The sequence below is a fragment of the Phycodurus eques genome, chromosome 3, assembly GCF_024500275.1.
Source record: "Phycodurus eques isolate BA_2022a chromosome 3, UOR_Pequ_1.1, whole genome shotgun sequence".
NCBI lineage: Eukaryota > Metazoa > Chordata > Actinopteri > Syngnathiformes > Syngnathidae > Phycodurus > Phycodurus eques.
Genome location: NC_084527.1, coordinates 11,709,257 through 11,734,903, shown reverse-complemented (window position 1 = coordinate 11,734,903; position 25,647 = coordinate 11,709,257). Strand labels below are relative to the sequence as shown.

At 40.8% G+C, this 25,647-nt stretch overlaps 1 protein-coding gene across 2 annotated transcripts; it reads right to left on the bottom strand.

Moving 5' to 3' along the window:
* On the bottom strand, positions 1–23,980 carry si:dkey-178e17.3 (somatomedin-B and thrombospondin type-1 domain-containing protein). 2 transcript variants are annotated; one of them, XM_061673430.1, is made up of 5 exons: positions 23,588–23,980; positions 8,690–8,875; positions 7,759–7,849; positions 2,174–2,332; positions 1–1,310 (listed from the first exon to the last, which is right to left on the bottom strand). In XM_061673430.1, the coding sequence occupies exons 1-5, from the start codon at positions 23,841–23,843 to the stop codon at positions 1,205–1,207; spliced, it is 798 nt and encodes a 265-aa protein (XP_061529414.1). In that variant the 5' UTR covers positions 23,844–23,980; the 3' UTR covers positions 1–1,204. The 2 variants fall into 2 exon arrangements, with proteins under 2 accessions (XP_061529414.1, XP_061529415.1); XM_061673431.1 differs by having other exon boundaries at positions 8,690–8,872.
* Between the last annotated feature and the right edge of the window lie 1,667 nt (positions 23,981–25,647).

Genomic DNA, 25,647 nt, shown 5'->3' with positions numbered 1-25,647 from the left:
AGCACCTGAGAAATCACTGCTTATACTTGTTTTTTTGTTCGTTGTTTTTTTTTTTTTCTTTTAGGTGAACAGAATACAATGGAACCTCTATATTCAAATACGATGTGTTTCGACTTCTGTTCATATTTAGGTTTTTCCATTTTAACATTCTTCACTGTCACACAGGTGTAAAAAAATAATCTAACCACAGTTATAGCTTGAAAAATGAGAAAAATATGTTGAGATGAAAGATGCACAAAACAGTATTAAGGCCGCAATTAAAATTATTATAGGACTAAATTTGTAATTTTGTGTGTGTGTAGGGGGGGGGGGGGGGGGGGGGGTGGAGTGCAAATTACAAAAATATAGTCATGATAGTCAATAAAAACTAACTATTTTAAGGTGTAATATTACGAGAGAGAAAAATCACATTACATGCAAAACCATACAGTATATCTGATTTAAGATGAACTAAAAATGTATTTTAAAGCGGCAAAATATTTTGTCGTTCTTCGTAGAGGATAAAAGAATATATGCCTGTGAGCATTGTGCTTGTCATTATCAAACATTCTCTTTTTCATTTTAGGTGTATTTATAATGAACATTTGTGCAGAATTCCGAGTTATACAACTTTAGAGGTTCCACTGTACTGACATGGAGAAAAAAAAAAAAAAAAAAACGTTCGGCAAAGAAGCAGTTTGAAGAATCTCCAACTCATCGGGGCATTTCAGAGCCTTTGAATCGGGGCTTAAACGGAGCGCAGCCACCGCTGTTTGGTGTAAAAACATCTAGTTACAAACACGTGTCAAGAGTCAATCAAGAGTAGAAAATGTATAAAGCTAAATAATATATATATATATATATTTTTGCATATTTATACTTGACGCATTATCAAAACGCACTTGCATTTATGGAGGTAGATAGCAGAGAGGTAAAAATACAAACGGAAGTTGCTGTGCTTTGGAGGACAAAAAGTATAACAAGGTGGGAGTAAAATTTGAAAAGTTATCTGCAAGGTTAGCTGCGTGCGTAGTAAGTAATACAGTACAGAGTATGAGGTGGAAAATAAAAATAAAAGTGGCAGGATGCTGCTGATCTCCTTGAGTAAACCCATCCAGGAATTCTGGATGTGAGGGCTTGACTGGCAGGGCTCTGCTCGCTTTTGCAGGAGCACTCGAGGACAATGCGGTCCGTCTACTTGGACGTGTGCTGGACACATGGCTGCTCACACAAAGAGGACAGAGTAAGGGGGACATCGGCAGCCTTCGGAAGACGACTCTCGCACCCACGACCCGTGACAGCCTATGGCGGACGCTGCTGACCAGAAGGTTCTGGAAAAGGAAACAGAAAATACAGGTGCTTCTCAAAACATTTCAATATCATCGGAAAGTCACTGTAAAGTGGAACCTCGATTTAACGGACTAATAGAAGCGCGGGGGGGGTTCGTCCGTTACAGCCGAATGGCCGTTAAATTGAAGCACCTTTTTTCATGGCCTAAATACAACCATATAGAGCAAAATTGTTTTTTTACAACTTTTTTTGTGACCTAAAACACACAATACAGTACATAATTTATGTAAATACATATGTAAAAGCTTGAAAATGTTTGAAAAGTTTATCCAAATTTATCTCCTCCGGCCAGGATTTCAATACCAGTGTGCCGTTTTCAAGAATCCAGTGAGCCAGCGCACAAGCAAATGGTCAATTTACATGGCATATGTAAATTAGCCACATGACTCACCGCGTCAGTCCGTTACTTCCGATAGCCGTTAAATAAGGCTCCGTTAAAACGAGGTTCCACTGTATTTCAGTAGTTCAATTCAAAAAGTGATAGCGTAATAGTAGTAATCTGATAATCTATATCAGTTTGAGAACAACTGTGGTACACTAGCGACCTCTAGTGGTATGTGAAAGAATGACTGAAAAAAAAAATCTTTTAACTCAGTGCAGTGCATTTGTTAAGTACAGATCAGTTGTATTTAACTTTTAAGCACAATACATTTGCATTTAATCAGTAAAAAGTGTTTGTTTAAAAAAAAAAAAAGTGTTACACCTTTTTTTATTGAGCTATTATGTGCAATACATATTAATTGAATCATTATTATCAAGTACATTTGTACATGTACATTGGATCTTACCGTGAACGCTAGCTTCAGCCAAATATGCATAAAAAAGTAATAACGGTTTGGTTTACCTGGTGGCTTCCAGGCCGTCTCCTCCGCATCGGTCTGACTTGGACATGGCATCACTCTGGCACTCCGCGCACACCAGTCTCTCTCTCACCAACTGGGCACTCCACAGTTTCAGTTTGCAGGCCGCACTCACTTGTTTTACCCTCAAATACACACAGTAGCTGCAAACAAAAAGGAAAAAAAAGAATGTTATTTAAAACACATGAACAAAGTGACTTTTTATTGTTTGTAAAAATAGACTGGTCTCTGGGCACGTGCCCACTCATCAATTGTGAAATGAAACAAACCAAGTAAATATCTTAACAGAAACTATGCAGCAAAGTTGGAAAAACAGTTTAGCGCAAACGACTCTAAATCAGTCTGGCATGCATTCCAATCGCTGACTAATTACAAGCGACGATCCCCCCAAGATGAGAACAATAGCACACTAGCCAACGACTTGAATACCTTCTACTGCAGATTTGAAAAGGACACTTTCACACCACACACCCACCGGGCCGCACCCGCGACCACAATCACACCTCTGACTTCTGCGTTAACCATTCATGAACAGGATGTGAGACGCATCTTCAAACAACAAAAGATTAACAAAGCGGCAGGCCCGGACCATGTGTCCCCATCCTGCCGCAAAGTCTGCGCGGACTAGCTCACTCCAATCTTCACTCAGATCTTCAATAGATCTCTGGAACTGTGCGAAGGTCCATCCTGTTTCAAATGCTCCACCATCATTCCAGTCCCCAAGAAACCTGCAATCTCGGGTCTGAATGACTACAGGCCTGTCGCTTTGACATCTGTGGTCATGAAGTCCTTTGAACGTCTCGTGCTGGACCACCTCAAGAGTGTCACAGGTCCCCTGCTGGACCCCCTGCAGTTTGCCTACCAAGCGAACAGGTCTGCGGATGATGCAGTCAACATGGGACTGCACTTCATCCTAGAACACCTCAACAGTGCAGGGACCTACGCGAGGATCCTGTTCGTGTACTTCAGCTCAGCGTTCAACACCATCATCCCTGAACTCCTTTCATCCAAGCTTCTCCAGCTCAGCGTCTCACCTGCCATCTGCCAGTGGATTTACAGCTTTCTGACGGGCAGGACACAGCAGGTCAGGCTGGGGGAGGCCACCTCATCCACACGCAGCATCAGCACTGGGGCACCCCAAGGTTGTGTCCTCTCTCCGCTGCTCTTCTCTCTCTACACGAACGACTGCACCTCAGCGAACCCGACTGTCAAGCTCCTGAAGTTTGCAGATGACACCACTGTCATCGGCCTCATCAAGGACAGTGACGAGTCTACATATCGACAGGAAGCGGAGCGGCTGGAGCTGTGGTGCGGCGGACAACCTGGAGCTGAACACGCTCAAGACTGTAGAGATGATCGTGGACTTCAGGAGGCATCCTTCGCCACAGCTGCCCCTCACGTTGTCCAGCTGCCTTGTGTCAACCGTCGTGACCTTCAAGTTCCTGGGAATTACAATCTCTCAGGACCTGAAGTGGGCGACTAACATCAACTCCGTCCTCAAAAAGCCCCAGCAGAGGATGTACTTCCTGCGGCTTCTGAGAAAGCACGGCCTGCCACCGGAGCTGCTGAGACAGTTCTACACAGCGGTAATCGAATCGGTCCTGTGTTCTTCCATCACAGTCTGGCTCGGTGCTGCAACAAAAAAGGACAAACTCCGACTGCAACGCACAATCAAAACTGCTGAAAGGATTGTCGGTACCCCCCTACCCACCATTGAGGACTTGCACGCTGCCAGAACCAAGACAAGGGCGTGCAAAATCCTCTCGGACCCTCCGCACCAGCTCTTCCAGCTCCTTCCCTCAGGTAGGCGCTACCGATCAACGCAAACTAGAACTAGTAGACATTCCAACAGCTTCTTCCCTCTTGCGATCAACTTCTTAAACACCTAACCTATAATTCCATTACAACAAGCTGGCCATTTTTTCTCACTGAGTTCGTTGTCACATTTCTGTGAGGACAATTATGTATTACTCGTATACTCACTGTAGTTGTCTCGCCATGCTGCACTATTTGCATGTACTGGCCACTCATGCCAGAGTAGTATCTGCTCCATTTGCACACTGTTTGAGGAGTATCTGTAACATTTGCACAACCAACATTGTCCCAGAAGATCGCACTACTCGTCACTTTAAACCGCATACACTCCTCGAAGTCTCAGCGCCCTTTGCACAATGGTCATTGCACCGGACTATTGCAATATTAGTCATTCGAACTGCTCTAAGTGCTAGAAAACAATTGTTTTTTGTCAATGTCTTTATGTATCCAAAGTGGTCTGTAAATTGACTGTCTGTCGTACTAGAGCGGCTCCAACTACCGGACACAAATTCCTTGTGTTTTGGACATACTTGGCAAATAAAGATGATTCTGATTCTGATAAGGTTAAATTAGCCATTGGTTGGCTGACTGGTTTGAGCGTCTGCGTCACATTTCTGAGGACCGGGGTTCAATCCCCGGCCCCGCCTGTGTGGAGTTTGCATGTTCTCCCCGTGCCTGCGTGGGTTTTCTCCGGGCACTCCGGTTTCCTCCCAAATCCCCAAAAACATGCATGGTAGGTTAATTGAAGTCTCTAAATTGCCCATAGGCGTGAATGTGAGTGTGAATGGTTGTTTGTTTATGTGTGCCCTGCGATTGGCTGGCAACCAGTTCAGGGTGTACCCCGCCTCCTGCCCAATGACAGCTGGGATAGGCTCCAGCTCGCCCGCGACCCTAGTGAGGAGAAGCGGCTCAGAAAATGGATGGATGGATGGATGGATAGCCATTGGTTGCTTTGCAGAAGGTAAGCCGAGGTGCATTAAGTTTTGTTGGCTGCACAGATTAGCTTTAGCTAATACTATTAGCTTCCGATAAGTAGCGCTCCGTTCAGTTGTCGATTGGTCGTATTTGTGTCAGTTGATATGTCCATGAGCCACATACACACAATATATGAACTGCTGCTTCCACAATTTAAAATGCTTTAATTGTTAAGGACGCTCATTTTTTTCCAAAACATCGGCTCTGTGTCCGCACTTACAAGATTCATCAAATTGGTCGCCATTGTCACAAAAGGCCCAGACTCGCTGTTGGCCCAGCAGGATATAGGGCGGAATGAGGGCTGGCTCATTTGTGTAAAACAAGCTAATCATAGGAGTTGAGTTTTATGAAGTATGCTAAAAAATTTTATCCCTGGGGAATTCTGACAAAGGCATGTCGCAGACACCGGAGAATTGTTTCAAATTGAAAAAAAACAGAATTTGCAATTTGTGTCCTTGAAAGTAAAGCTGCTTTTTGAGTATTTTTTAAATTTTTTTTATTGTTGTCGTTCTCTCACAAGACCAATGATAAAAGAAGACTTTCGGTGGGTGAACTTTGCTCGACAGATAGAGGAAGTCCACGGCGGCGAGTTGTGTTTTAATGGCGCCCGGGGGGCAGACAAAAGAGCAATCAAGGCTCAGATAACAGAGCAGCGTCATTTGAAGGTGATCCAGCGGTGTCATGTCACCTGCAGCATATCCTAATATCAACACAGCTCCGCCTGCGCTCTGGAGACAATAATAATGTGATCTCTGGCAGACGCTTTGTACTCCTACTCTATTTGTTTTGTCTCTCATTCAGTCATCTGTGGCAAAACATCATCCGCATTAGGGGTTTGCGCTGCGAAAACACTTCCATTTCTTTTTTCCCCATCTTTTACAAGGGCTAACAAAATATGATTATTAAACTCTTTTGTTCCATGTTTTACATGATTTTTTTTAAACAACTATCCAACAGAATTGCTCGTCTCTTAACTGGAACACGTAAGAGGGAGCACAGCATATACGGTAACTTCAATTCTGGCTTCCCTCCACTGACTGCCTGTGCATTTTATAGTTCCTTTTAAGATTGTTTTTATTTTTTTATTTTTTCTGTTGCTGGTCCCAAACTACGAAATGGCAGACAAGCCTGCTCAAAGTCCTTCTTTTTTTCCAACTCATCTTAAAACCCATTTTTATTCCTTGACTTTCAGCAGTAGTTGTTTCTATAAATTACTTTTTTAAAAAGTTGAGTTGAACAGAAGAAAAAAATGACCTTCACCTTTTCTATTCACCTTTAAATAACACACTTACTGGACACTTCACAATACAGGATAATAAGATTCAATACTTGAGCCCCTCTGATATTTCTAAATAAGGCACTCATATATTAGAAAGGTGTATTACAGTGCACCGCATGTCAATTAAAGCCAAATGTTTAAAGTTGTAATTTTACAAGAATAGTCATATTGCGTCCAAAAAAAATACATTCTAATTAAAGTTGCAATTTTTTAGGAAGTAAAGAAAAACCCAACAGTTTGAGATCAGCAGCAACTTTCCGTCTCTGCAATACATCAATCCGGTATAGAAATAAGCTATACAGTATATTGCTGTAAAGCTAAAATTATAACATAATAATTTATAAACATTATAAATTATGCCAATTTTCTGGTCATATTTTGACTTTAGTCTCAACATTTTACAATTTTATTCTCATAATAGTTCTACTTCATTCTCGGAAAATTCAGACTTTAGTCAAGAAAAAACCTTTTGGTGATTTTTGTTTTCATAACATTAAGATTTTGTATATGACTAGCCTCAGAATATTTGTTCTCGATATGTATTTCTTAATTTTGATGAAATTTCAACTTTTTTATTGTAAAATTCTGACTTCATTCTTTATTCCTCTACGTCCGTTACCAAACCTAGTTTTTATTTTCAGTGTGGCCCTAACACTCCTTTACTCCTCTTTAAATAGCTCTTACCTTTTTTTTTGTTTTTTTGTTTTTTTACTACAAATAATGTTGCCAACAATTTCCCAAATTGGGGAGGAATCTGTGTTGCCTCAGTGGACAGAGAGGCTAATTCCCATCTTCCCGACAGCTCAGTTATTTCGATTCTTTCTCTGACTTTCCAAGTTATTATCTATGTCAGTTTCCTGACAACATCAGGGACCTTTTAATGCACCAGAGAATGCTTTTAATCCGCTTCCTCATCCATGAATGTCTTATTTTCTTGAGTAATGTGCGTCCAGGGCCCTGATAGTCAGTGAAAACACGGGAGTCCAATGTCACTTTTAATCAGTGAGAAAGGCTGTAAGGCCTTCTTGGAAAACAGCCATGACTTTATATCCTGGTCTCTGAGAACATCTGCAATCACAACGAAGACCACATCCAAGAAAGAAGGCTGTACTTTTGCCTTTTGTTTTTGTTTAAAACCCAGATTACAGTGGTTTTATATGTCCTAAATATGATATTTAACACCCGGTTAATCTTATTACATACAGTATATGTTATTTGCCTATTTCTAAAATTGAAAATAACAAACGCTTCTTAAATGCAAATGTATTGAACTTGAATGTTAAATACAACTGAACTGTATGAGTCTACGTGAGAAGTGATTTTTTTACTACATCAGTGGTTAACTAATTTGCACACTTGCCTGCCAGTTAAGAATATTAAAATGTTTGGAAAAGACCATTTCTATTTACATTATTTCCTCTGGGCAAAATTGTTTGTTTGGTGGAGGTTCCTCCGTTTGTTTTGAAGTATGAAGCTCATGTTGTGGTTCGTCGATCTTACCTGGCCTTCTCCTCCTTCATCAGCATGTGAGGCCTCCTCCAAGGGTCCTTAAAGTTCCTCTTGAAGGAATCCGGAAGGATCTTCGCCACCTCTGCAGGCCAGCATAGGGGTGGAGAGAAGGTAGAAATGCATAGAAAAAACAAACAAGTCAGCTTGAGCCTTAGTTCAAAGGACAAGATGAGTCAACGTGGAGGTAAACACGTTCCATCATGTGCATCAAAACAGGGATTGATGTGGAGTTTGACTTCTCCTTGATCATCAGTGGTACCAGGGCTTGACGTTAACTTTTTAAATCACCAGCCACTGTAGCTAGTGGTTTCCCAGAAGTACTAGCCTCTCAACATTTCCACTAGCCACAATTTGTTGTTTGATAAAGGGGGTTAGGTGCTGATAGAAAATGTTCCCGTTCAAAAAACATTTGTCGATGGTTGTGTGCGTGGGGTTGGCTTCAGGAATGGACCAATGAGCACACACCAAGTGAAGGCAGAGCTCATGGGAGTTATAGTTTCGAATTCTCACATTGCAATTGGGTTGTTATACAGATGCCATTTGAGAAAAGAAAAATTAAACAGAATTAAAGAGTTACAACAAGCATATGGCACTGATTCGGTTGAATGGCCCCAAAGTACATTTGTACATTTTAGAGTCTGTACCTTTTTAATTTGACTTAAGTGAAGGAGTTGAATCAGGAAAAACAATTGTATTGTCTCCTTGGAGTTCAGCCTACTTACACTGGAAGTATATGTACCTCTACTTATGTACACTTCTGCTGATAGTCTTTGTTGTGTGGTTCTGATTAATTCAAAGTGATGCAACACAGCTGCACACAATCTTTTATAGTGGAACATGTGTTGCTTATACACTAAATGTGTACCGGATCTCAAAATGCCCCCGAGGAGTGCATTAATACTTAACAGAAAGGCGCGCTCACCTTTCGCCGAACTGCATATTTCGTTGTTTCCGAAGCACCCGCGGCGCTGTTTGAGGTCCAGGCAGGGCATCCCCCCATTTCTGGGAGGGACAGACACTTGGCGACTCCTTTCGGTGCTGCCCACTCCACAAGCAGACGTGCATGATGACCAGGGACCCCATGAACCCACCACGCAGTCGATGGCTGCTAGGGTAAACACATGGAGATGGAGATCAGTAAGAATGTCCGCCTTAAAGTCAATTTTTGGACACAACTCAATCTCATTTGAGTCACAGGTGAGTTACAGCCAATCCCAGTTAACTTTGGTCAGGAGGCCAGGGAGTTAACTGGCCGAAGAAAGTGTGGTTAAGCTGTTTTTATACCGCATGCTTTTATTATGAAAGCCTGACTTTTGACAGGTTCTGTTACACCAGAGTGTTGCCGAGCAGACCGGGAGGGTTGTTATTACCTTCAGTTGTTGCTCATCGAATCCAAGAAATTACTGGCAGACTTATAAAAAAAAAAAAATGTGTACTGTACTTTACTGTGAGGCAGTATTGCTAACCACTAGTCGACCGTGCTGCCGCTATATCAGTTTAGCATTGCTACAACTGTCTGATATACAGATTTTATATTGATGAAGGTGTACCTAATGAAGTGTCCTGTGTACAGCATGTTGTCACTGGCCTAATAAGACCCTGGCGGCATTGAAGGCACTGTCTCAGGTAAGAGGCCGTTGAGCAAATGAATGGCTCATTAGCATCCACGCATGTCAACATCAGCACATGCAGGAAGTGAGCAAAAGTGGCCCCCACTGTACTCTCTGTCCCTCTCTGTTTTCACTCAGAGCCACACTTCAACACACACACACACACACACACACACACACACACACACACATAGAAGTAGCAGTAGCAACAGCAATCAGGCTGAATTAACCAATTACATCAATCTAAAGAGGAAGTTATATTCATCAAAGCTAAGCAGTTCCAGCAGGAAATCAGTAACTTTTAAGAGCAGCTGACCTCGAACAGGCCTCTTTTAGGCAGGAAGTCCACACTTCATAAAAATCAAACAAAGAAGGTGACTGGCGAGGCACACATCTCTTGATTTGTGTGCTCCTGTTGCTCTAACAGCTATCTTTAAATGTCCAGGGTTGTTTGTCTCAATCAGTGGTTCTCAAACTTCTTTGGGCAGCTACCAAACAACGTATCGTTCAAGTTGGTTTTATCCCCTATATTGCACATGAACACAACACAACCCCAAAATCATGTCAATCGCTACTTTAGTATGCTAATAAATCGCAAATTTATTACGCTGTCATTGATTAATACAGTAGGACACACAACCAGTGACAGCGATTGTGGTTACATCATCTTCCCAAACTCTTTTACAAAGGTCTTAGAGCCATGAGTGATCAAATAAATAAAAGAATGAGCTGATTAAGCAGTCTAATAGGTGGGAATAAGTCTGCACGCACTTACCTTTGTGGCTGAAAAGTTCCTTCTGCACCGAACCATTACAGCTATTGACTTTTAACAAGCTTGAGTTTACACAACCATCTAACCTAACTATTGACACTCGTTAATTGTCGCAACAAAAAAAACAAAAAACAACAACATTCAGGCTATCAATCTTGAGGCGACATAATGCTGCATGGCTCCTGTGCTGTAAGGAGGCGGTGTTTCACTACAAGTGTCTCATAGTATTAACAGATTTGTTCTCAAGCTTTTTTCAACATTTGAATTGATTAATAATGTGTAAAATATCAGACCACGTCAGGATAGACCAAGAGCATTGATTTGTGCAAAAATATGAAATTGTCCATGTTTGGATCATTTCAACAGCATCAATGTTTCTTTTACCTTGACTTTTTTTTTCTTCCTTGAACCATGAAAATGTGACTACAATCAAATTCCAATATAAAAGAGTTGAAAAGTGTACATTTTAAAAGGGAAAAAAAATTACAACAAAAATGGTCGAAAACTGACAGATCTCTTTGAACAAAATGTATACTATGAGGAGAGCAGGTGCATCCGGTGAAGGAGAGGATGATGAACCATGAACTAAGAAGTGCCTGCCTGCATGGCCACGCCATCTTCATTGTGTGCGTGTGCGTGTGTGTGTGTGTGTGTGTGTGTGTGTGTGGAGAGAGAGCTTTCTTAGGTGCCGCTGAACTCTGTTCATTCCCATGATGGTGTTCGGGGGGCGGCTGTCTCAGTGACACAGCCAGTCCACAAAGCCACTGTGGAATCTCTGCATTCCTGCACATTAGTGCTGCCCACCTGACACCCGCCTTTCCCAGATCACCAAACACACACGCACGCACACACACACACACAAACACTCACGCTTATTTGTCATACCACTTGGGCTCATTCTATTTGCAGTCACGAGTGGAAAACACACGCACTTGAACCTTTATTTTGATTCATCTGAAGCTAACTTCCTGCTCATTCTTCTTATCCACGCCCCTCCCCACACACACACTTTGTTTCTTTTTGCTGTGGGCCACACGGCGAATTAGGATCTTTGGTGAAAAGGGCGCACAATGAAACGGATAGAGTCGGCGAGTTCCCGCACCCGAGGGGGAGGCAGGAAAGTGGCGTTCCCCCCGAGCGTTCTGTGAGCCGAGCCCACCAGAGGTCATGAGGTAATTGTCTAGCTGTGGTGGTCCTGCTCTGTTTCTGGTAGCGGCAGTGCGACAAGAGACAAGAGTCGCCACCCACGTGATAAACCCTGCTGACAGTCTGTCCTGCCGCTTGGCTGGCAGCCGCCACCTCTGACCTCTCACCCTGCGTGGAGAAAATAAGTGGTATTTGTCAGCGTGTCGAGCATTTTCCCCCACACAATGATTAGCTTTCATTTGAAACATTCTGGCAGCAAACCCCAGAACAAATACGTGCGGTTGTTTTAATGTTACTACCTCCACCCAACGTAATAGCACATGAGTGGGAGGTACTGTTTTAACTATTACTGATGTCTTTCTTATAATTCTAATAATCATAGACATTTAAATACTAGTAATTATGCTCAGGCGTTGCGTCTCAGTATAAACGCAATTCTGTTAGTAAAACCTTTTCAGCCCTATAGAAGAAGAGAGAAAAAAAAAAGCAAGGCACTTGTCTCAGCAGAAATGACATCATCAAGCTAATTGCTCTAACAATTGGTAAACCTGTCCTTGGTAAGTCAGCTCTTCTTGTTTTCATATTTTTTCAATGTTTTCAGTCGTAATGGAGTGTGTCACTCAAACCAATGCAACCATATGCGTTCTCTGTAGCGACCCAGTTCTTCGTAAACTTTTACTTACTTACTCTTTTTATGCTTTGATAAACATGATAAAGTACAACATACTGTATGTGCACCCTCAAAAGCTTCCAGAGGCTCACCATTCAGGGCGTCCATATATCAAATCGCTCAACGTGCGGTTGTGAGTCGCCAACTGTCATATTTTTGCAATGGTCTGGTCCGATCGGGTTCGACTGCATCGCGTGGAGTGCGGCGGGCCATATACTGCCCACGGGTGGCTAAGGGGGCACACCAGAAGGAAAAGCACAATGGCCATTAAACGGAAGCAAAAAATGTGGCGAAAACTGTTGAACGCTTTACATTTAATTTAATTAGATCATTACTGTACAGTACAATATTTTAGACTTCAATTTTTCTCATGACAAAACCCTTTCCAGAAATTCATGTTGTTTTTTTGGGGGGTGTGGGGGGCTAGGATTGGCTGGAATGGATTCATGACATTTTTATTCATTTCATCCAGGAAAGATCATTTGCGCTATGAGCGTGATTATGGAATTAATTCATCTTGTATCTCACGTCACTCCGGTGTAAGTCACTTTCACATTTTTTTCAATTTTGCTCCAACACGTTTTTTGCATCACAATGGCCATATCCCCCAAACTATCATAGAAAACGGTACGGTTTTCTTATGTCATCTTCCGTGTACTGCACACTCAGATGTGTTTTACAAACACAATTACATTGCACCAGGCAATGCAGTTGTGTATGTCGTCATAATAAAGGCCATTCATTGTCATCTACTGCCTCATTCTTGTCAGAGCGCACATCGCTGAATATCGAAACCTTCGCGTGCCAAACTGTGGCAAGACACACAATAATACGGCTCTCTATTAGTTATTTTTGACCTTGTGCAACCTCGGCAGATGTGTGAACTCTACTGAATGTTATTTTAGTTTTATTTGAGATGAAACCAAAACATACAGTTTAGCCACACAAACGTAAACAAACAAACTTTACAAGGCAACTGTGTTTTGGTCCAAACAGAGAGAAATAATAATAGAGGGTAAAACGGTCTTGCTTGGAGCTAATTCCAGTAATTCTACTTGGCAGAACTTCACACAAATGTCATCAAATGGAGCAATCAAACCACTGAATGTACCCCAAATCAGCACTTTTGTCCTCTGGCATGTCGCGCCATCGCCAGTCACACTCTGTGATAATTGAGCGCTATCTACCTTTTCAGCTCGTTCTGCTTTCTTTTTTCACCCTGGCCTCCATTCTGCTTCCATTTTAGGGTGTCATGACAAAGGAGTTATCAGACCTGCTTGGACAATTTGCTTTATCTCCTCCTTCTTCTTTCCTTCCATCTGTCTCTTTTGGAACACACTCCCACCCCTTCTCTTCAGACTTCCACCTCCTCCTGGATGATGGGAGCCAGATGTCCAGCTGCTCTCAGGGGGACACACACACACACACACACACACACACACAACAGAATCTCTAAAAAAAAACAAAAAAAAACAAAAAAAACTTCCTCAGACACCCTCCCACCCATGTGGAGACAGGGGAGGACTACAAGGCTGCTAATAGTACTAATAACAGGTTCGAACATAAATGTTTCCTGACAGACAAAACAATGGATTATCGAGACTGGTGCGTTCAAGAGCCGTCACCAAGAGTTACAAGTTGGACCGACTTGAACAGGTGTGAGGTGCGTTCAAGGACCATCAGAGCAGATTAGAGTTTGGTCTCAATTGAAGTAGGTGTGGGTGTGTTCAAAAATCTTCACCAGAGGTTTGAACTTGGCCCCCAATCGTAGTTGATGAAGATGTGTTCAAGAACCAACACCAGGGATTGCATTTTCGTTCACAAACTGTCACCAAGTGTTAAAACTTGGTGCAAAGTATAGTGAATGTAAGATATGTTCAAGAACCGTGATCGGATTTACAACCAGGTTTCGAACATTTTTCAATTTAAGGTTCAAATTGAAGTGCGTGTGAGGTGCACACAAGAACCATCGCCAGGGATTAGATGTCAAAATTGTCGTAAATGAGAGGTGCTTTCATGAACCTTCATCAGAAAGTTGAAGCAACCGGCGGTTAACTGTTCGTCCAAACTGTATTGAGAGGTGCTTTCAAGAACTGTCACCAAGGGTTGGAACTTTATCCCAAGTGTAGTGCATGTAAGTTGCATTCAAGACCCTTTACCAGAGGTTTGAATTTGGGACCGATTGTAGTAGATTAAGCTCCATTCAAGAACCAACACCAAGCGATTCAATTTTCATCCAAACTAGCGTAAACGTGAGGTCCGTTCAAGGACCGGCACCAGGGGTTCGATCTTGATCCATATTGAAATAGATGAAGGTGCACCACCCTGGGTTAAAACAATATTTATGATTGTATTAAAACGTACAGTATCACCTTTTGTCAGTCCCCTACATTTACTAGTTTTAAAATATTGGACTTTTCTTCAAGTCAAATTAAAGGTGAGCTCACAGATAGCAAAATATTTGGCAATAATGTGTCAATGATGTCATTACATTGACTCGAAGCGCTTTTCAATTAATTGTCCAATCATACTGCACTGATGTCATTGCTATGCAGCTCGCAACCGCTAGAGAGGATTGTTAGGATATGCTGGGATGTATTACCCAATGTTACTGCTCACAATTCTTCGGTTTCCTCTGGATTTCAGCAACAACTAATTAAATACAAGGAGCTTTATTTTCGTAGACGGAGGGTCTGCGGTGGGTGGAGCGCAAAATCTGGCCTATTTTGATTTTTGTGCAAGCACACGTTTGCCAATTTGGACTGAAGCAAGGTGTTTGAAGGAACAAAAAAAAAAAAAAGACGATTTTGCAAGTAGAAACACGCGTGCATCGCAGTCGGAGAGTCCAGCTGTTGGTCCAGCTGGGCTGTTTCAAAGCTTTGAGGTAAAAACATCAACTCTCCACGTGGGTCAAAGACAGGAACGTGGGATGGAAGGCAGGAAAAGCAAGGAGTGAGCGTCCGGGTCAGGCGGGAAGAGAAACAGACGCGCCAGACGAATGATGAGCAAACTGCTGAGCGCAACAACTGCCAGGCATCATCATTTTGGGTTGCATCGCCGGATTGAACCCGGAGGCTGACAAAACCGTGTGAAACATTGCAATACTCTCGATTGCTTCCGGCACCAGATCGGAACAGTTTGACCATTCACTTTGTGGGTTTTAAAAGTTCATATTCATAATCATTAATATAGAGAAGTCGCTAAAAATCGACTTTTTAATTGAATCCTTTTACATCATAAATGAGCAGCAACAAACTGTTTATCAACATTGTCTCATTGACTGTACCTACCACAATTTGGGGAAAGGCAGATACCAGCTAACATTAGCCACAAGTGCTAGCTGCTCGCTAGCTGCTCGCTAACTATATACACCCACTGCTAGCTGCTACCGTTATTTACACTTAAATGACCACAGAATAATAATTAAGAGAGTTTCAAAAGTGTTTAACCATATCAATATTACAGTGGTTAACTCCATTTTAGGGGGTGGGGGGGGGGGGGGGAGCAGACTACACCCTGGACTAGTCACCAGTCAACTACAGGACACATGTAAAGAAAGACAACCATTCATACTGACATTCACAACGCGCGTGAATGGGAAACGAAAACACGCTGAAGTTGATAGAAAAAGTCTACACACCTGTGTTCAAATGCCGTTTTTTTTGCGATATAAAAAAATGAGAGCATGACCAATTATTTCTAAAATGTTTCCATCATTAATGTGACCTAAACCTGGACAAGTCATTTGAAAAAAAAAGATCTATTTTCAAGAGGGGAAGAACAAATAATAATAAAAATGAGATAATGTGGGTGCACAAGTGTGCACATCCACCTCTAACTGCTGCTGTCAGAATTAACCAATCACATTCATGTTAACTGAGAGACAGGCAGCACACACCTGCCACCATTTAATGTGCCATTTATTTTAACCTCAAATGCAGTTGAGTTGTTCTCGTAGGCTTTTGCTGACATTTTTGTAGTCACATTTTACAGCACAAGCCATGGTCCACAGAGCGCTTCCACAGTATCAGAGGGCCCCCATTGTTCAAAGATATCAGGCAGAAGAAGCTTACCAAAGAATTTCCAAGGCATTAAATATACCGTGGGATACAGTGAAGACAATCATCGTCACATAGAGAAAGTATGGCACACCAGTCACATCACAACTGGATGTCCCGCCAAAGTTCATTAAAGACGAGAACAAAATGGTCAGCGAGGCTGCCGAGCGACCGACAGCAACATCGAATGAGGTACTGGAATTTCTGGCAAGTACAAGCTGTTAAGTGCATGTGACAACCAATCTCCAGTTCATTCATTTACTTTATTAAGATAAACAATTTAACATATACATTTGACATTTTGAAAATATATGTATTTTTTATTACATTAGAATTAAATATACTAGAAAAACACAAATCTTATTATTATTTTTTTTAACATATTTTAAACATTTTGTTTTATTTACCACATCTACAAGTGACATTGCCCCTCAGTCTGTTTTTAAAAAAATGAAATGGGGCACTTGAGTTTGGCCTCACCTGGTCAAGATGCAAATTCATCCAGACACAAGCAAGTGCCCAAACGTGGAGCACTTTTGTGTGAATGGTGTAAAACAAGGCGGCTGTGATGCTGGCCACAAAAAAAAAAAAAAAAAAAAAAAACGGTGCTGGTCTGCAGTGGCAGATGTTGATGCTGAGCAGACCTGCAGCATGGCAATCAGATAAGTCCAGGTGGAGTCTGGTGTGGAACGGAGCCAAGGACACGAGCTGCATGTGTGTGAGCTCAGTTTGCACATACTGTACAAGACAGCAAGGTGTTTTTTTACCCTCCAGATACAGCAGCCGATCTTATCCAACACGCATCCCTTAGGATTTGCTGATGAGTCATGCACAGAGCTGATACCAAGGACATTTTGAACATCATTTATGGGTTCAGGGTCATGAGTGTGTCAGAGCCACCTAATAACAAATTACTGTGGACGCCTGCTACTGAATTTGGGAGAAAAAAAAAAATCCATTATTAATTTTTTTATATATTTTTTTTAATTTTTGGGTGAAAAAAATGAGTGCTGAACCGTGAGTATGCAGGGGATCCACTGTATATATTTGCGTGTTGTTTTTTATGACTACACTTCTGATATATGTTCTGCTACCTTGACATTCTTGGAAATGGACTTTTCTTCGGACAAAACACTAGAACAGCACGTCTCAACATTCTGAGGTTTGGGGCTCGAATCTCAGCTCCAGCCTTCCTGCGTGCTGTTTGCATGTTCTCCTTGTGCTGTCGTGGTGTTGACTGAAACATTTTCCGTTGGAGTAAATCAAAGTGTGAATGGTTGTTTGTCATTCGTGTCATGCGATTGACTGGCGACTAGCCGAGGATAAACGCCAACTCTCGCTCAAAGGCAGAGGAAAAGAGCTGGGTGTCTATTAGAAGAAAAAGAAAAAAACAGTTTAAGTCTCTCTTTTGTGATATTCTAATTTATTGAGAAGGTGATTTTTACTTTATTTTTTGGCTGTAAGCTATAATCATCAAAATTAGAAAATCAGAGAAAGAGAGCAAGAAAAAGAGCGTTTCACTTTTAGAATTGAACTGCAGTACTGAAATAAATGGAATTTTTCACCATATGCTAATGTATTGTAATTGCATCTGTAAATTAGTTTGTATGTGAGAAAAAGAGATTTGAGTTATTAATGTAATGTCATTTATCTATTTAACCTTTACTTATCTAGCTAAGGCAATTGAAAACAGATTCTCATTTGCAATGGCGACCCGGTTGCAGACAGCAAGCAGAGTAAAACATATCTTGAATTATAAACAGAGAAATTAGAAAAACGTCCACAAAAATCTTACAATGTTAATGAAAGTTTGAAAAACAAAACAAAAACAAAAAAATTAAGGGATTCTTCTTTGGCCGAGACCCCTAATTTTCCACATGTACATTAAGCTTATTACAAACACGCTAAGGAACTAAGGTAGGGGCCATGCAAACATAACTAATAAGGTAAAAAAAAAATCAAAAAAAAAAAATCTAACAATTAATTAAAGTAAAATAGGATCTTATGCCTACAAAGAACTTATGTTTGAGCTAAATATATTTGCTTAAAGCCTCCAGTGGCTGGAATACCGTACATCCCACGGGGTTGTTGCAGGGGTTTTGCCACAGCACAACAACGAGGCGCTCTAAAGCGGAAGCCCTAGTCCACACGCTGGTTGTCAAGTCAAACTCGCTCTCCCCATTCTTTTCCCTTTCACCTCCATGACATGCGTGCACTCACGGCTGACAGCGAGGCGCTCAAAAGCGGAAACGGCAGCGGACCATCCGAAGGGAAGATGCATTTTCAGGGTGTAGGCCAGGGGTGTCAAGCTCAAATTCACGGTGGGCCAAAATTAAAAATTGGGACAACATCATTTGTGCTTTGTACATTTCAGGGTCTGTACTGTTTTACTTTCACTTAAGGACAACAATTCGGCCAAACTGAATATTTAGTAAAAAAAAAAAAAAAAAAAAACACTGCAATGTGCATGTTTCCCTTTTCTGCAGAAATGTAGCGTTAAAGTTTATCATTGACAACAAACTTAAATTTTGCTTAAAAACTGATTCTGGAATAAACAAACTTTAATGTTATAAATACGAGAAATCAAATTTGCGATAAAAGACATCAGTGGTATTTGTTTGTTGTTTTGTATTTAAATAGATAACATGAATTATTCTGTCTTTCTATGTCCAACTACCTTTCTTTTTGATGTAAATCTTTTTTCAAAGGCCAACAAGAAAACAACTCCAAAAAATAAGAATGTCCTTCAATAAAAATCCAAACCTCAAACTATTAACAGTCCCTGCCTAGGAGTTAATAAAGGGCTTAAAAAAAACATTATGTATTCAATTATGTTATATTCTATGTTACAGCCACGTTGCTCCGCACACGACAAACAGGTCTGTCTTTTACTTTCGTGAACAGGCAATCTGCCTCCCAACTGTCTTGGAAGTGAACTGTTTTACATCTTTCGTTTGGCCATTTTTTTGGGAAGGGGAATTGTAAATTTGCTCGTGGAGACAGGTAGCATAGTTGCTAACGACTGCAACAGAAAGGGAAGGGGCCCCCGCCGGTCTAGATTGATGGGCCAAGACATGAGCAAAACATTTTGGGATTTGTAATATTAGTAGCGCATGTGCCAAATACTGGCGGGCCAGCTCTAATACACATTTGATATGGTCTTGCGGGCCAAATATAATCACATCGTGGGCCAAATTTGGTCCCCGGGCCTGAGTTTGACATATTGGTGTAGGCATAGCTAGCTCACTAACAACACGTCACAATTGTGCCGGATAACGCTGAGCTTATTCTGTGAGTTTGACACACACACACACACACACACACACACACACACACACACACACACACACACACACACACACACACACACACACACACACACACACACACACACACACACACGCACGGAATGGATCAAGTTGATAGCCTGTGGCTGGCTGTGACATGACACCATACACGCCGTCTCACCTTCTACCCGTGTCTTAGTTACTGCGAACAGGAGCTTAAAGAACAGGGGTGGGGCCTGCAATGCAATTCTAAACAAATACAAACTCATGGGAACTGTAAGAAACCCATAATGCAGCGATACCTTCACTCACGGATGACCCAACTGAGTTTTTCGAGAAAAACAAACTAACGCTTGAACGTTTTTTTGTTTTGTTTTTTTTTTGTCTTGAGTTGCAAGCAAAACTTTTAGTGGTAGGAGTTGGCAGCGAACTTCAAAACAAGCTGTAAATGGTGAGCAATTCTTCAAAAAAAGAGGCTTCAAACTGTTTAGTGCCACTCCCAATTAAAGTTTCCTGGAAAACTAAACCATTAAAACAAAGAAAATTACGCATTTTGTATTTAATCTAGCTTAATGCTAACACACAATACAAAACTATATTTGTGTGTTTCTTTTTTTTTTTCATTTTTTGACTCCCTTATTAATGTTTTTTTTTTTTTTAATTGTTACTTTTTGTCATGGCAATTATAATGTGAGCGTCAATTATTTGCATATTTTTGCTCTTAATATGCACTTTTCACTCATTTTCACTCTGTTGGAACAGCAGATTTAAGGCGGATGTGAAGGTTTACTGTATTAGTACATGTAAAATGCAATGCAAGAGCTGAATAAAAAAAATAAAAAAAATAAAAGGCTTTTAAAAAGTCATAAATGTACAGTTTGGTGTGAGAGAATCCCAGCAGACTTTGGGCGAGTGGCTGAGAATGCACGGGACTGTTCCCCAGTCAATCGCAGGGCACATTTAGACGAACAACCATCCCACTCACATTCACTTCTATGGACAATTGAGCCACAGAACAAGAGTGGTTAAACTCCATTTTGTCATTTTGCAAGTTGTATGTGTGTGTGCTTAAATAACTAGAGAGCTTACAAGTGTTTTAAGAGCTCTTGGAATCCACTATTGTTCCCTGCAGACGCTTGTTAGGGAGCACTTAAGACCCAGCGCACGATCCCTCCGATGTCCCCTTGAAAGGTTTCCACCAACTCCACAAGTGCGGACCTCGCTCACTGCTTTTTACATCTCGACTGTAATCCTCACCATCGTCGGCCGTCTGTTTCCGTGGCACCCAAGCACTCCTTTGTCCTTACATAGCATCAGTAAGCAGCATGACTTCAGCCTTACGACCCCAAACTTGCTTTTTGACCATTTTATGACTTTCCACTGCGCAAAGTGCATGCCTTCACTCACTGACTACGGACAGGTGGCGGAATGCCCCACCACAAAGCGCTGTTTTTCTTTTATTTTCAAATAATCTATAACTACTACTATTAAAGGATATTATGGACAAACTGTACATAAAAATTGTTATTAAAAAAATGGATGTTAACGAGTGAATGTCTTGAATATCTCAATATTATTCTGATTGTTTTTCTTTTTTTTTTTTTTTAAATCTGGATTTTTCTCAGAATTACCAAAAATTCCTATTTTAGTCGCATAAAATTCCTGCTTCAATATTCATTTTTACGGCTAAACTGAACAGAAAAAATAATGTTCAGAGAAAGTGAATGTCTTGTAATATCACAATTTAATTCTAATAAAATTTAGACTATTTCTTATAATTACAAAAAAGTACTTTATTGGCATAACATTTGACTTTATTCGTGTTAAATTCTGACTTTTGTCATGCAATACATAAACGTTTTTTTTTAAAAAAAAAGAAACTTCATCTCTCAAGTAACCTTTTAAAAGAATCTGACAATATTACAATTATTTATTTTCTCAAGATTTTATGAGAATTATACTTTTTTAAAGGAAAATTACAACTTTTCTAAAAGTTTATTTTATTCACATAAGACTTCCCCCCCCCCCTTGCAAAATGTTGTAACTCAAGTAATATTCTGACTTTTTAATCATAAAAATACGACATTTTTCAAGAATGTCAAAATATTACAACTTTTTAAACAAATCAACTCACCACTTTTTCTTGTGATAGCTTGACTTTAACCTCATAAAAGTAACCATTTTTAGTATTGTGTTCATTCTTATAATAATCAGAGAATTTTTCATCGTAAAAATGACGATGTTTTTATATATTACAAGTTCCCGTGTATTTGCGTAATACTCGAGTTTGCTCAGACTTAAATACCACATGACCGAAATGCCTTGTGTTACAGGCTACATTGAAATGAAATGAAATAGCAGTGTTAAAAATCATGCAGCTGGATTGGATGTTAGTCTTAAAAGGGTTATATTTGAGTAAAACGTGATCCATGTTTAAGAAAAGTATATGGTTTGCGTTTAAAAAAATACTCGATTTAAAATATTCTAAGACATAATGGCATTATCAAGTGTCAGAACTTGACGTGTACTCAAATATAAGTACTTGTACTCAATGTTAAAAAAAAAAACGTGGCATCTGTGCATCCCTAATTAAGGCCACTGCGTGGCTTGTTGTTAGGCATTCGGTTTAGTCCAGTTCTCGTGTCTGGTCTGTGCATTTTGAAGCACTCGTGTGAAGGTGAAAGGCTAAAGAAAGTTTGGGCAATACACCAGTGACGCTTAAAGAAGTCGCATTTCATGGGGTCACGTCTGGCTCAAAGCAAACATCATGCGTCGGCCCATTTCGTGTACTTTGTCTTATCACTGTCATGGCTGGTCCAGAGACCAGCAGCAGTTTGAGTAGTGTTTAAAAGTCAGACGTGGCGAAAGTACTTAGACACTGCACTTAAGCTGATGCACAAAAGCTTGTGGATTGAGATCTTGGGCACTTATAAGGTGGGGAAAAGAAACATGGACACCAGCGGCATGGAGGAACGTGCAACAGGGAGAAGGACACAACAGATTTGGACAAGCAAGATATTTCCCCTCAACGGGCTTATAGCGAGAATCGTTTGATGTAGTTGGTTTCGAAATTGAATATGTGGAAAATATGTTTTGGGTTTTTAGCCAGTCTAAAAAAGCACTAGCGTCTGCTGTTCAAACATTGACAGTTGTAATCATCATTCATTGTTCACATTAGCAAAGCTAGGCGAGCACGCGTGCCCAGTGATATTTTTCTTCCCTTTTCATTACGAGCACGATGTAAGCCAATAAAAGAGGGAATCGATTTCATGTTGCATTCGAGTATTCTATACAACTGAGCGTAACATTTTATGCTTTCTTTTTACTTTTTGTGCTTTGTACATTTCAGGGTCTGTACTGTTTTACTTGCACTTAAGGACAAGAGCTGAATCGTTAGTTATACTTTTGCCAAAGTATTTTTCTAAGAAGTGTTTGTACTATACTCAAGTACAGCTTGTGTGTACTGTACTTTTGCCACTTCGGAGTCTGTGCTTTTATTTTCTACCTTTACTGAAATAACGGAGTTTATTCAGTACTTCTACTTTTACCAAATCTTTTGTACACAAGTATCTGTAGCCTACTTCGGTACCTCACATATTTTAAAGACTACAAAAACACTTTTTCAAGTCCCGCTATCATGACCAATATTGAAATACAGTAGCATAGTAGGCCCATGTGTCTTTACAAAACAAGCGGTATTATTCCTCAAAAGTAGACTTATCATTATTTTAATATTGTAAGCCATTGCACAATTTGAACAGTAACACTGTACTCAAATATAGGGAATTTTGAAAAAATGCACATCAACAACGATTTGATTAAAATGTATTGCACATAAGAGTGAAATACAAATTACTGCTACATATATATTTAAAAAGAGAGGGAAGTCTGGGCGTCCCTCCTAAAGCTACTGCCCCCGCGACCCGACATCGGATAAGCGGTAGGAAACGGATGGATATATTTAAAAACAAACAGTTCTTACAGATTAAATAAATAAATAAGTTAAACACAACTGAACTGTACTTGGGCAGTGTTTCTTTCACATCCCACTAGAGGGAGCCCGCCTACCACCAGTGGTCCTCGTACCACAAAGCCTACTTCTACTAAAACCGGCAGAAAACCGTCACAAAGTTTCAAAACTGAATTTGACATTTTTGTTATTATTATTAGAATTATTATTTTTTTAAGGGTAAGGAAAATTCGGTGTTATAAATTCAAATTCCAACTCTAATCGTGGCACAGCTATACTTCCATAGAAAAGTCCTTGGGCGACTCACCGGATATTTGGCACACGCTCTGGTAGTCGTCGCAGCAGTCTCTGGTCTTCTGACAGTACGTGTCGCAGTAGCACAGAGTCTTCCTCCGCGTGTACTCGAAGCAGTCGTTGTTCCTGCCGGTGCAGCAGTTGGGGCTGTCCCTCTCCCGGCAGCCGGCCTCCACCCGCGGCACCGTCACCCCGCACAGCAAGGCCAAACATCCGCACAGTGACAGGACCGAGCCGAGACGCGCGGAGCTCCGTTGGTGCGCGCCCATGACCGAGGTGCTCCACGCGGCCGCTTTGCGCTGCAGTCTGGGTTGGGGCTTAAAAGTGTTTGGGAAAGAGTTTCCTCGAGGGTCTTGCTACACTAAAGCGCCGCACAGCATGGTGCTGCTCCGGGATGGCTGACAATGAGAAGGTACCGATGCGTAAAACTGAAGCGAGAGTGCGCACGAGCTCTCGTCTCGCAGCCCCCCCCCCCCCCCCCCGGGACACGCCCCTTATTGGGGCAACTGTTGCCTCTCGCCAAACCTTTACTGTACCAATCTCTCTCTCTCTCTCTCTCGCTCCCCCCGTACCGTGGTGCCTTGATATACGCGTTTCATTCATTCAGTGACCACACTCGCATCCCAAACAGTGGCAGTTCTAGCCCGTTTTTTGCAGGGGCGGCCAAACTGGGTCCAAATTATTTGTATTTTTCCCCCCCCCACACGGGGCCGTACTACAATCACTTAAAGCTGACAAGACGCGATTTATAAAGTCATCGTGTTGAGACGCAAGGTCGTCATAATGAAATTTAAAGTCACCAATTGAAGACGGCGGTCGTGTGGGACTCGCTTGCTACGCCAGGTTACCCTCTCATCAATTGTTGATTTTGAAATCTTAACTATGATAACCAAGATCCTCACATCAATTCTTCTTCATGTCTGGGAACTAGACAATATTTACAATGTTGAGCCTTTTTGTATTATTAACTTTTTCAATTTATTAAAGCAGTGATTCTCCAAGTGTAGTATGAGTACCACGAGTAGTGTGTCCCTAGTCATACAAGACAGATTCACTGTCTGAATATGGGTCATTTGTATTTAACTTTTAAGTACAATACGTTCATTCGCATTTAATTTAGAAGAACAGTTTTTGCTTTTTTTTAAAATTAGGTTTGATTTTTATGTGCAAAACATTTGATAAAAATTATTTTAAGTTCCCCCTACCCCCCGTTATATTTAAGCGCAATATTCATGTTCGAACTGTGAATTAAGTTGCAGTGGCTTACAAAAATATTAGATATACTTTTTAGGACCAAAATCAGTTTCATTTTTGATGAACACTGACCGACTGTGCTGCTGTGTTTGAATGTTTGTCAACTCATGATGGTGATTTTTTTGGGGGAGTAATAAGTTATTTTTTTAGGTTAAAAATGTTTTTGAGAACCACTGCATTAAAATAATCTAATGTATTCATTAAGCTAATTCGAATAGCTCTTTACAACAACATTGATGTAATGTCAATCATAAACATGAAAATCAAAACAGCAAGAGAGTGGAAGAAAAGTTGAAGTTAATTGTGCAAAAAAAATAAAAAATAATAATAATTGATTGTACATAAAAATTAACTTTCATTCACTACAGTGAAACTGAAAACAAGCAAATACCGGTACTGCGAAAGAGCTTCCGGAGTTAAGATGGAATAAATGTCAATGCATTTCAATGTAACGCAATGGAGAACTCTATTCAAAAACCGCTCGCTCGTTTGTTTGATGACGCCGGGACTAAAGCGCGATGAGAGATTTTTATTGGATCAAACATCTGAGAACAAAATAAAAAAAAAAAGAGGAGGTAGTGATGATGATGATGATGATGATGGTGGTGGGATGAATGGAGGCTCCTCATAAAACCTCATTGTGCTCAAAGAGGAGCGCTCTCTCATCACTGGTTGTGTGCCAGAGGGAGATAATCACGCCAGTGTTTGATGCTAATAAAGATGAGGCTTATGCTGCATTATGCCATTGGCTATAGTTCTGTTATTATAAACACATCTCCACAAGAGATGACAAAAATAGACAGAAAAAGCTGACAAATG